This window comes from Triticum aestivum, chromosome 6A, assembly GCF_018294505.1.
Source record: "Triticum aestivum cultivar Chinese Spring chromosome 6A, IWGSC CS RefSeq v2.1, whole genome shotgun sequence".
NCBI classification, from domain to species: Eukaryota; Viridiplantae; Streptophyta; class Magnoliopsida; order Poales; family Poaceae; genus Triticum; species Triticum aestivum.
Genome location: NC_057809.1, coordinates 24070869 through 24084508, shown reverse-complemented (window position 1 = coordinate 24084508; position 13640 = coordinate 24070869). Strand labels below are relative to the sequence as shown.

Here is a 13640-nt window from a genome sequence, read left to right as displayed (position 1 = left end):
AGGTCAGGTGACCGGGGCAATATTTCAGTCCTATCGTTGAATACCCGGAGACTCGCAGTCCTGGCCACTTGCGGCGTCCTCCGTTCATGCTTGAACATGGTTATGAACGACGACGACGAATAAATGCGTCCCCAGCCTGCGTTCATACGAGCATGTATATATATGTATATGTATGTGGGTGTTTGTGTTTGTATTATGTTAAATTGGGGGCGCTTTGCTGCGTCGTTGGTGTCGTTTTGTTTCTTCAGTGTTGTTGGGTTTTTTCAAAAAATAATCAGTGTTTCCGTTCAAAATATAAGATGTATTTTCTTTTTAAAAAGTCAAACGTTTTAAATTTGATCAAATTTGTAGAGAAATATATCAAAATCCATAATATCAAGGAGGCTGCCGCGGCCCTCTGGCATCCTTGCGCCACTGGAGGGACGATGACGACGACAACGACGGCACGGACGCCGATGTCGGTGCAGCAGTACAGGGCGGCCACGCTTACGTAATGGTTGCCCGATATAGGGTTTAGTGTTTTTTAATATAGTTTTTTGTAAAACAAAATATCATTGGTTTATGTAAATTTCGTTCGGTTAGCTCAAATTGTTGGCAAAATATATGCGACTATGCTTGGATGACGAATGATGCTACTAAAGCTTTGGCTCCTAAAGCTTCTGCCAAGTAAAGCTATTAATTCAAAGATTCCACCAAATGAAGCTTATAATTAGTAGCCTCTTGTTTACCTTTGGCGGAAGGCTACTAATCCAATGTTTGAAGTAGCTTCCGCCAAATGAAGCAAGTAGACTAGTAGCATGCTTAACCATTTGAACTACCTAGCGCTAAAATAAACTAGTAGCCAACCTTCTTGCTTCCCCCAAATGAGCATATGAAGAAAAAGGAAGGAAAAAATAATTATAAAACAAAGTGATTAGTGGTATAGAACCAAATTTCCCTAACGGTGTTGGGATGCTATTTTCATAAAGTCCCTTTAGTGGTATAGAACCAAATTTCCCTATAAACACCGATGGGGAGAGGAGAAAAGGAGAAATCTTTGCAGAGTCGTGCATGAGCGCGTGACGATGGAGCTCTCGCCAAAGTGCAGAAAAACCTGCAGCACTGTGTGGCAACGTCAAGCACATTAATTTTTCTCTTCGATGAAGAGCCCTTCTCTATTCATAGTACTACTAGTTTGTTTTTACGGGTCTATTCATAGTACTAGTAGTAGGTTCTTTTTTTCTTGAGCCAAACTAGGTGAGTTGTCCCCTATATCATGAATCTTGGCTTAACATCTAGCCCAGCCCAGGAGTATGGTAGAACGGGACTCACGGTGCCCGGCATGTGGTGGATCATTCATGGCGACGGCATGCTATTTTTTCAGTGATCAAGGACGTTGAGCTCAGTCATCTACACTCCAGTGGCACGAGAGTCTAGATGTGCCCGTCTTCGACGTTTTGTTTGTTTGTTTCATACGAAGAGTGCAGCGTACGTGCAGCAGTCACAATGACTGACGGCTAGCGCCGCGGCATCCGAGTCATTTCAATCAATCTTACTAAGAAGGAAGAGTGACCCGCCATAAGCCTACTCCCTCCGTCCCATAATATAAAATTATTTGCAAGCTATTTGGGGTTATATGTAGTTTTTCTTCAAAAACTGTTGAGTGTTTTTGGAACAGAAAATTATTGACTTGGAAATCTCAAGCATCGATAAGTGTGTTTTTTTATTAAATATTTGTTCCTGATTATGTGAAGGACATATTTTATTTTCATCCGGGAGCAGCCGCATTTTAGAATTTCCTACCTTGGTCAGTGGTCATTGTTCTCACATCAGTTTGCAAAATGCAAAATTCATGTAGCTAGGAAACCCACAACAGACTCATCTTGCTCCATCGTCAGAATAGCAAAAATGGTACGATTGACTTCCCGACCAAAATAAAGAACTTGCCTCATGGATTAACTACGAATCAAAACGTAACTCGCATGGCAGCTACGAACTTGTTGTAAACATATACTCAGAATAAATATATCCAGTAGCCTCTTATTTATAATTAAGCTGTTTGAAATTGGGTGTCGTCAGATATCAGTCGACTGAGATTTAACTAAGTCTCACTCAAGTGATACAACATACAAAAAAAAAAGAAATAAAATTATAAAAGAAATTTTTGCATGGATCTCAAAGTAAAATTTAACGAATATAACATTGACTGAGACTTGATTAAATCTCATTCAACTAAGATTTAACAATCCCGTTTGAAATTTTATTCAACCCCAAGTCATATACATTGAAGGTGCACATTTTGAAGAGTACAACTAATTATAGGTGGTCGACATCCAGGCAACTAAGAATTAACAGTACCAAAGAAGAATGCATGTTTGATTCATAAGCTCGAAAGCGTCCAGGCGCTGCATTTTTTTGGCTTGATTACATGTAAGTTCACCCATAAAAAAAGATTACATGTAAATTTTTGTGTGTGTAGAAGTTACTGCGGCAAAAAGATTCAATGGTCATGATAATTTAATCTGTGTGGATGAACATGGTGTCTTATTCGTCTCTTGTAATAATAATATAATAGATAATTTGTTAGCAACTCAGGCTCAACTCCTGATACATCGGCATACGTACGGACGTTTCGGATGTGCATCAGACACTTCACTACAAGCGAAGAGCCCACCACATCCCAAAAGACTGGCCTGAAAGAAATGTGGCACTCTCCCTTGGGGCATCTACAATGCCAACCACTTATACAGACGCTAACAGAACAAAAAAAATAAAGATCGTAAAATTAAAAAAAATCATGTAAGGGCCCTAGCCTACAACGGAAGATGCTAATTTCGTGGGCTAACTAACACAGCCTGTGCACTTCGAGCATGCAGACCCAAGCACTTGATGCTTGGTCTTGGGCCGAGCTCTGATACTACTTGTTAGCAAACTAGGTCCAGCTCTCGATACATTGGCATATGTTCGGACATTTCAGATACTCATCGGGCACTCCACTACAAGCGGAGAGTCCACCACATTGGAAAAGACTGGCTTGAAGAGAGTTTGGCACACTCCCTTATGAAAAGGTCCTAGCCTCCTCCTGTATCCGAGGTGGGACTAAAATCATTGGCGTTGCCCCAAAGTCAGGTTCCTGACATAATGCAGCAGTAACCACACTGATTGCTAGCTAGCCAGGACACGCGACAGGGACCACGAGTCATGCATGCCATCGACAGGGATGGTCCGGGCCACTTGTCCGAGATCAAATGGCCCGAGAGAGCCATGGCATCCAATTTCTTTCCCCTTCTACTCCCTCTGTTTTAAAATATTTGTCGTTGTTTTAGCTTAAGTTCAAATTTAAACTAAAACCATGGCAAGTATTTTGAGACGGATCGATGTAGTATCTTTTTACATTGGGGAATTGTTCTTTGGGGGCAGGGAGCGGGTGCACTTTCTAATTTCCGCTCTTTGTTACTCAAAGTTGTCACAGAAGGTCGTGCAAAACAAACTTTGATGTGGCTAGCAGACCGAAAACAGAGCCATCTTGTTCCATCCAGAACAGCAAATATCATCTGAGGCAAAGACGAATACACGTTTGGATTCATAAGCTCCAAAGCACCCACTTTAATTTCATTTGCTGGATTACAGGTAAGTTACTGCGACATAAAAGAAAATGATAGTAACTTATTAGTAGCAGCACAGTAGGTAATCGACCACATGATCCACATTATAGCTGGCATGGTCTCTTATTGCTGGTCCATGATATAGCACAAAGTTTACACAGAACGGTCCATCCATCACATGCTTGGCTTCACGTTGAGACGGTTCGCCACCTTCATGCCGCACGACTTGTCACACTGCATCCATCCACAAATCAACCGAGTTAATCATTCATCACCAACTGAAGAACATTGAGCGTACATCCATGGGTTCATGCATCAACAATTAGTTACCTTGGAGAGGAAGTCGATCCAGATGACGCGGAGCTCGTGGCTGACCTTGGGGTGGGCGAGGGCGTCGGCGAAGCGGCGCACGAACCTGTCCTGGCGGTCGGGCGCCCAGCTGCGGTACCTCTCCCCGGGCTGCACGAAGTCGTTCTCCTTCTTGATCCTCGTCTTCTCCCTTCTTCCGACGACGGGCCGCGTGGGCACAGGGAAGCTGGCCGGCTCCGCCTGCCGGAGCGGCGCGTGGCGGGACGGGTAGTAGTCCACCTCCTCGTCGCGGTGCATGAAGTTCATGGCGCCGTCGTAGTGGTTGTTCTTGAAGCCGCACTTGGGCGCGTTGACGGGGAGCATCAGGTAGTTTGGGCCGAGGCGGTAGCGCTGCGTGTCGGCGTAGGCGAACACCCTGCACTGCAGCATCTTGTCGTCGGAGTAGTAGATCCCAGGCACGACGAGCCCCGGGCCGAAGGCCAGCTGCTCGTTCTCGTTGAAGAAGTTGTCGACGTTGCGGTCGAGCACGAGGCGGCCGACGGGCTGGAGGGGGACGAGGTCCTCGGGCCATGTCTTGGTGTCGTCGAGCGGGTCGAAGTCGAAGCGGTCCTCGTCGTCGGGGTCGATGACCTGCACGAACAGCTTCCACTCGGGGAAGTTGCCGGCGTCGATGGAGTCGTAGAGGTCCTGGGTGGCGTGGCTGTGGTTCTTGCCGCCGACGAGCGTGGCCTCGTCGTCCATGAGGCAGCTGACGCCGCAGGTGGGCCTCCAGTGGAACTTGACGTAGTGGGACTTGCCGGCGCGGGTGACGAAGGTGTAGGTGTTGACGCCGAAGCCGTCCATGTGGCGGTAGTCGGTCGGGATGCCGACGTCGTCGAAGAGGAAGAAGAAGGTGTGGAGGCTCTCCGGGTGGTGGGAAAGGAAGTCGAAGACGCGCCAATACTCCTGCACACAAGGTTAAAAAAATCCAAAGAAATTTCCAAAATTTAGTATATTTCAGTGAGGTCAGGAACATTTTTAACCCTGAAATTTCACGGAAGATTCAAATTAACTGGTTTTAAAATAAATTTAAGTTATGCTAGAATTCATTTTCGAAAATTTGCATATTTGGATGAGGCTAGAAATTATCTTGTTTCCGAAATAAATAAATAAAACCTTGCCTGCACGTGGGACTTTGGGTTGGGCTTGAAGGCATGGATGACGTCGGGGAACTTGATGCCGTCGCGGATGAAGAAGACGGGGAAGTTGTTGCCGAGCAGGTCCCAGTTGCCCTCGCGCGTGTAGAACTTGACGGCGAACCCGCGCGGGTCACGGATCGTCTCCGGCGAGCCGCGCTCGTGGATCACCGTGGAAAAGCGGACGATGACCGGCGTGCGCGCCCCCGGCGCGCGGAGGAAGTCGGCGCAGGTCAAGCCCGTCACGTCGTGGGTGCACTCGAAGAAGCCCTTGGCGGAGGCGCCCCGCGCGTGCACCACCCGCTCCGGGATGCGCTCGCGCGCGAAGTGGGCGATCTTCTCCAGCAGGTGGTAGTCCTCCAGCAAGATCGGGCCGCGCGGGCCGACGGTGAGCGCCTCGTTGTCGTTCCACACCGGCTGCCCGGCGTTGGTCGTCGTCGTCTTGGTGTCGAAGCTGCTCGACGGCCGGAACTGCACGCCATGCACACGCACGCACACAGAGCTCGATGTTAATTAATCAGCACACGCACACACGTACTATAATCGGTAGAATCTATGTGAACGAATTAAGAACACCATGGACTGTAAAGTAGCATAGGATTAGTCTGATCGTGTCTGCTTACCTTGCAGGGATCCATCCTTCCTCTCTTGAGTGAGGTAGCTCCGCTAAGCTGGGGGGAGTGTGGCGAGCTCACTCACTCTCACTGCACTGCTCTCTGCTCTGCCTGAGCTCGCTCGAGCCGGTCTTAAATAACGGCGAGGGGTGAGGTGGCGTGACCGCCCGGCTGCCGCGACGAGGCTCTGACAGGTGGGGCATAGGACAGGCTGCAAGGGACGGGTCGGCCTGCAAGAGGACAAGCAGAGGATAAGGCGGCGTGGGCCAGCCGCGTCACTCGTCGCTGCATCGTCATCCGGTTCCGTGCAAATACAAAACCGGCTGCTAAGCCTATGCCTGTGCGTGCATGTGCACGAATATCTCTTCTGCCTGATCCGTTGCACTCACCCACCGCGGCTCAATGCTAGGAATGCAGTGTAGATCACTATTTTTGGAATGCAGTGTACGTAATTTACTCATTCTGTAAAGAAATATAAGATTGTTTAGATCACTAGAGGGAGTAGTGAAATTTGCGAGGGAATGCCGTGTGTGTGTGTGTGTAAAAATCGGTGATTCAGCTTAGCCATGGATAATGATAAGCTTGTCCCCGCATGTTAGATTTTTTTCGTCGGAAAAGTAAGTTCCTTGAGCCCAATTATGATTTTAGGTGAAAAATCACATTTGTTTTTACGGAAAGCAGCTCTTTTGGTGATACAAGCATGTTACAAGGATGCCTTCTCTTTTTATTCGCCAGGCGGAAACCATGTTGCATTGAAAAGAATAGCAAACAAATTTCTTTCATCAATGAATGAGAAAAAGCTGAAATAAACACGAGTAACTGAATTCCCGGTAATTACAAAATAATCGCATGAAGCTCTTACAAGGACAAACAAGAAAACTTAATATGCACACCCACCGTTGATTAGTGGCCTTTCCCCCACATTCTCGGTGCACAAAACAAGCGGGAACATTGGTGAGAAAACAACGGTGATTAGGGTTTTTTGCGCTAATTAACTCTTTGGTTGGACTTAAATTTGGTCGCATGTCATGATATTTAATAAACAAATCACATGGTGGTAGTGCTTGGTGACGAGGTTAGTGATAATCAAGTCACCACGTGCCTCTCTGGCTGACTTTTCCTATACATATGGAGACACTTAATTATCAACTAAGAATTAAACAATGCTAACTGATATGCATCGTTCAGAAAGTAGAAAAGCTACTTGTTGCAACGTGGCAAAATGTAGTTGTCCAATTACTCTACCCCTATTACTTGTCTCGCAATGCCCGCTTTACCCAAACAAAAAAAAGCAGGGGACAAGGAAAAGGAAGGGATCAAAGAAACTGATTGAAATGAACACTAGAAACACATCCTCTTCATAAAAAAACAACAACAAACACATCAAGTTTTCACACAGGAAACTTCATACGCAGGATCTTACATTTATCATGGACTCTCCCACCTTCTAGATGCTCGGGGGGAAGAGAACCGATGTGGTTATTGACAAAAAAGGCCATCGAGTAAAATTTGGTCACGTGTCTCAATCAAAGTACAATTTTAATTAACAAAGTATAAGGTACTCAGTCTGTTTGTGAATCATTAATGATAATCAAATGACAAGGCACACCTTTGGTTGATTTTCTTGTACCGATCGAGAGCCACTTAATCCACCAAGAATTAACAATCTTATCGGTCTCCCAAATCGCTAGACAACTTTTGGAAAAGTTGGAAAACTACATTTCCACATCATGGCATATGTAGTTGTCGAATTACTATACCTGAATGAATTATTAAAACACCTTCTTTTATTTTACTGAAAATAGATGCAAAGGGGCCATGGACAAGGGGACATGGCTTATTTGGTGTGATGTTAGTTGTACTACTGTGCTAGGTTATATATGTCTGCACAAAAGCATCACATGCGCTCTTTTTTCTTCCTGAACATGCAATATTTAGATAGGAAAGTAACTTGTTACTGAATTTAAGCAACGGGTTGTGTCACTCACCATGCATGAGTTGTCTTATTTTAAGGAGCTTAATTAAGTTGAAGCACAAAGTGCACACATGTCTCGGTGTGGTTATCCTAATATTGCAGTAGAATTCTCGGACACGCGGAAAAGGGATTCATATATTATTTCTATTCAAAACCCTGTTCCAAAATGCTAAGGTATATATGACTATGTACATATATAATTTGATTATTCACAGTATTATCCTATAAATGAATACAGTGAGTCTGAGCATAGAATTATCCATGGCTAAGAACAAGTGCGAAGCATGAATCAAACAGTAAAGGGAGGAGCTAATTTGTAAAATAATGCTACAAAATCATGAAAATTAGTTGCTTGTCAAGGTACTCTATGATCATTGTATTTTTCTCGGTCCACCGAAATAATTGTACGATTTTCCTGGAAGCTAGTTAGCGCCTTAGCGGTATTCATCGATGGAGAAATCTCAGTACAAAAGGAGGTGTCAAATGGACGGTGCACCTACTGGAGCAGCACATGACCTGTGTACTTGAATACAAGCTGCCAAGATCTGAGTTTTGACGCATACACAAGCAAACGTCAATAATGCAGCATGCCGTCGTTTCCGCCAACTATCTTGACACGCTTGCGCTAGCTGCATACCATCAAAATGAAAGGCAATCACACACTTGGATAGCTATGAGATTTCATTTTTCTGAAATAACACTCCATATATCTGTCATGTTTAGGCAAACAGTGCTCCTGAAAAGTAAACGGATATCCGGAGTAGCTTCTTACCATCGAAATGAAAGGCAAGCACGCGCACAAACATTGCCATCATTCGACAGTGAACCGATAGGAATAAAAGAGAAACAAATGGTAGATCGATAGGAGCAATCGATCGGCACCGATCGAGTAGACGCACGAGCTTGACTAAAACTTGACGAGGAACATGGAGGTGGAGATTCGTCGCAGCCAAGGTGCATGACAACAAAACTAAACCCATCCGTCCAGATCGATGTTTCCCGCTGTACTGCATGATGGGATAAAGTCGGGAGGGTAGGATCACTAGGACCATTTAGACGCTCAAAGCAAATATCTCCTCCGTGTGTGATTGGTTGATTCCAGTACACTAGTGCAGAACCGGGCAATAGCACCGGCTCGTAAGGCCCTTTAGTGCCGGTTCCATAACCGGCATTAAAATGTGGTCACTAATCTTGGATTGCGCTTCTCCTTGCTGCCTCCTAGTACTTCTCTGCGATCGTTAACAATTTTGCTCCAATCTTTCACTATTAAGCATTCTTCGCTTTCAAAAATCCTGAATGCACTCATGTGCAATGTAGGATATCTTGGCCGTAAGCTAACCATTGACATGTCACCTTTAGTCTCGATCCACTAAGGCACAACTTGTTGGAAATATGCCCCAGAGGCAATAATAAATTGGTTATTATTATATTTCCTTGTTCATGATAATCGTTTATTATCCATGCTAGAATTGTATTGATAGGAAACTCAGATACATGTGTGGATACATAGACAACACCATGTCCCTAGTAAGCCTCTAGTTGACTAGCTCGTTGATCAACAGATGGTTACGGTTTCCTGACCATGGATATTGGATGTCGTTGATGACGGGATCACATCATTAGAAGAATGATGTGATGGACAAGACCCAATCCTAAGCCTAGCACAAAGATCATGTAGTTCGTATGCTAAAGCTTTTCTAATGTCAAGTATCATTTCCTTAGATTATGAGATTGTGCAACTCCCGGATACCGTAGGAGTGCTTTGGGTGTGCCAAACATCACAACGTAACTGGGTGACTATAAAGGTGCACTACGGGTATCTCCGAAAGTGTCTGTTGGGTTGGCACGAATCGAGACTGGGATTTGTCACTCCGTGTGACGGAGAGGTATCTCTGGGCCCACTCGGTAGGACATCATCATAATGTGCACAATGTGATCAAGGAGTTGATCCTGGAATGATGTGTTACGGAACGAGTAAAGAGACTTGCCGGTAACGAGATTGAACAAGGTATCGGGATACCGACGATCGAATCTCGGGAAAGTATCGTACCGATAGACAAAGGGAATTGTATACGAGATTGATTAAGTCCTTGACATCATGGTTCATCCGATGAGATCATCGTGGAACATGTGGGAGCCAACATGGGTATCCAGATCCCGCTGTTGGTTATTGACCGGAGAATGTCTCGGTCATGTCTGCATGTCTCCCGAACCCGTAGGGTCTACACACTTAAGGTTCGATGACGCTAGGGTTATAAAGGAAGTTTGTATGTGGTTACCGAATGTTGTTCGGAGTTCCGGATGAGATCCCGGACGTCACGAGGAGTTCCAGAATGGTCCGGAGATAAAGATTTATATATAAGAAGTCCTATTTCGGCCATCGGAACAAGTTTCGAGGTCATCGGTATTGTACCGGGACCACCGGAAGGGTCCCGGGGGTCCACCGGGTGGGGCCACCTGCCCCGGAGGGGCACATGGGCTGTAGGGGGTGTGCCTTGGCCTATATGGGCCAAGGGCACCAGCCCCAAGAGGCCCATGCGCCAAGAGAAGAGGGAAAGGAAGAGTCCTAAAGGGGGAAGGCACCTCCTAGGTGCCTTGGGGAGGAGGGACTCCTCCCTTGGCCGCACCCTTCCTTGGAGGAAGGGCCAAGGCTGCGCCCCCCCTCTCCCTTGGCCCTATATATAGTGGGGGAAGGGAGGGCAGCAATATCTAAGTTCTGGCGCAGCCCTCTCCCTTCTCCCAAGTCCTTCTCCTCTCCCGTGGTGCTTGGCGAAGCCCTGCAGGATTGCCACGCTCCTCCACCACCACCACGCCGTTGTGCTGCTTCTGGATGGAGTCTTCCACAACCTCTCCCTCTCTCCTTGCTAGATCAAGGCATGGGAGACGTCACCGGGCTGTACGTGTGTTGAACGCGGAGGTGCCGTCCTTTCGGCACTAGGATCTCCGGTGATTTGGATCACGACGAGTACGACTCCATCGACCCCGTTCACTTGAACGCTTCCGCTTAGCGATCTACAAGGGTGTGTAGATGCACTCTCCTTCCCCTCGTTGCTGGTTTCTCCATAGATAGATCTTGCTGACACGTAGGAAAATTTTGAATTTCTGCTACGTTCCCCAACAGTGGCATCATGAGCTAGGTCTATTTTGTACTTTCTATGCACGAGTAGAACACAAAGTAGTTGTGGGCGTCGATATTGTCAATTATCTTGCCGTTACTAGTCTTATCTTGATTCAACGGCATTGTGGGATGAATCGGCCCGGACCAACCTTACACGTACGCTTACATGAGACCGGTTCCACCGACAAACATGCACTAGTTGCATAAGGTGGCTGGCGGGTGTCTGTCTCTCCCACTTTAGTCGGATCGGATTCGATGAAAAGGGTCCCTATGAAGGGTAAATAGCAATTGACATATCACGTTGTGGTTTTGCGTAGGTAAGAAACATTCTTGCTAGAAACCCATAGCAGCCACGTAAAACATGCAAACAACAATTAGAGGACGTCTAACTTGTTTTTGCAGGGTATGCTATGTGTGCGATATGGCCAAAGGATGTGATGAATGATATATGTGATGTATGAGATTGATCATGTTCTTGTAATAGGAATCACGACTTGCATGTCGATGAGTATGACAACCGGCAGGAGCCATAGGAGTTGTCTTAATTTATTTATGACCTGCGTGTCAACATAAACGTCATGTAATTACTTTACTTTATTGCTAACCGTTAGCTGTAGAAGTAGAAGTAATAGTTGGCGATACAACTTCAAGAAAACACGATGATGGAGATCATGATGATGGAGATCATGGTGTCATGCCGGTGACAAGATGATCATGGAGCCCCAAGATGGAGATCAAAGGAGCTATATGATATTGGCCATATCATGTCACTATTATTTGATTGCATGTGATGTTTATCATGTTTATGCATCTTGTTTGCTTAGAACAACGGTAGTAAATAAGATGATCCCTCATTAAAATTTCAAGAAAGTGTTCCCCCTAATTGTGCACCATTGCTAAAAGTTCATAGTTTCGAAGCACCACGTGATGATCGGGTGTGATAGATTCTTACGTTGAAATACAACGGGTGTTGACGAGCCTAGCATGTACAGACATGGCCTTGGAACACATGCAAAACACTTAGGTTGACTTGACGAGCTTAGCATGTACAGACATGGCCTCGGAACACAGAAGACCGAAAGGTCGAGCATGAGTCGTATGGTAGATACGATCAACATGAAGATGTTCACCGATGTTGACTAGTCCGTCTCACGTGATGATCGGACACGGCCTAGTTGACTTAGATCATGTAATCACTTAGATGACTAGAGGGATGTCTATCTGAGTGGGAGTTCATAAGATGAACTTAATTATCCTGAACATAGTCAAAAGGTCTTCGCAAATTATGTCGTAGCTCGCGTTTCAGTTCTACTGCTTAGATATGTTCCTAGAGAAAATTTAGTTGAAAGTTAATAGTAGCAATTATGCGGACTAGGTCCGTAAACTGAGGATTGTCCTCATTGCTTCATAAAAGGCTTATGTCCTTAATGCACCGCTCAGTGTGCTGAACCTCGAACATCGTCTGTGGATGTTGCGAACATCTGACATACGCATTTGATAACTATGTGATAGTTCAGTTAAACGGTTTAGAGTTGAGGCACCGAAGACGTTTTAAAACGTCGCGAAACATATGAGATGCTTCGAGGGCTGAAATTGAGATTTCAGGCTTGTGCCCACGTCAAGAGGTATAAGACCTCCGACGATTTTCTTAACCTGCAAACTAAGGGAGAAAAGCTCAATTGTTGAGCTTGTGCTTAGATTGTCTGAGTACAACAATCATTTGAATCAAGTGGGAGTTGATCTTCCAGATGAGAAAGTGATGTTTCTCCGAAGTCATTGCCACCAAGCTGCTAGAGCTTCGTGATGAACTATAATATATCAGGGACATATATGATGATCCTTGAGATATTCGCGATGTTTGACACCGCGAAAGTAGAAATCAAAAGGGAGCATCAATCGTTGATGGTTAGTAAAACCACTAGTTTCAAGAAGGGCAAGGGCAAGAAAGGGATACTTCATCGAACAACAATTTAGCTGCTGCTCTAGTGAAGAAACCCAAAGGTTGAACCCAAACCCGAGACTAAGTGCTTCTGTAATAAGGGAACAGCCACTGGAGCAGAATTACCCTAGATACTTGGTAGATAAGAAGGCTGGCAAGGTCGATAGAAGTATATTGGATATACATTGTGTTGATGTGTACTTTACTAGTACTCCTAGTAGCACCAGGGTATTAGATACCGGTTCGGTTAGTAACTCGAAATAAAAGCTACGGAATAAACGGAGACTAGCTAAAGGTGAGATGACGATATGTGTTGGAAGTATCTCCAAGGTTGATCAAATATCGTACGCTCCCTCTACCATCGAGATTGGTGTTAAACCTAAATAATTGTTATTTGGTGTTTGCATTGAACATAGACGTGATTGGATTATGTCTATCGCAATACGGTTATTCATTGAAGGAGAATAATGGTTACTCTGTTTATTTGAATAATACCTTCAATGGTCTTGCACCTAAAATGAATGGTTTATTGAATCTCGATCGTAGTGATACACATGTTCATGCCAAAAGATATAAGATAGCAATGATAGTACCACCTACTTGTGGCACTGCCACGTAAGTTATATCGGTATAAAACGCATGAAGAAGCTCCATGTTGATGGATCTTTGGGCTCACTCGTTTTTGAAAAGTTTGAGACATGCGAACCATGTCTATTGGTATATATGCATGAAGAAACTCCATGCAAATGGACCGTTTTGTACTCACTTGATTTTGAATCACCTGAGACATGCAAATCATACCACATGGGCAAGATGACTGAAAGCCTCGTTTTCAGTGAAATGGAACTAGAAAGCAACTTGTGGGAAGTAATACATTTTGATGTGTGCAGTCCAATGAGTGCTGAGGCGTGTGGTGGATATCGTTA

General features: G+C 45.1%; 1 protein-coding gene across 1 annotated transcript; it reads right to left on the bottom strand.

Moving 5' to 3' along the window:
• Positions 1 to 3561: 3561 nt before the first annotated feature.
• On the bottom strand, positions 3562 to 5860 carry LOC123131745 (catalase isozyme 2). Its single transcript, XM_044551419.1, has 4 exons — positions 5692 to 5860; positions 5054 to 5539; positions 3915 to 4838; positions 3562 to 3818 (listed from the first exon to the last, which is right to left on the bottom strand). Exons 1-4 carry the CDS (start codon positions 5704 to 5706, stop codon positions 3759 to 3761), a joined length of 1485 nt encoding a protein of 494 aa, XP_044407354.1. The 5' UTR covers positions 5707 to 5860; the 3' UTR covers positions 3562 to 3758.
• Positions 5861 to 13640: the final 7780 nt, after the last annotated feature.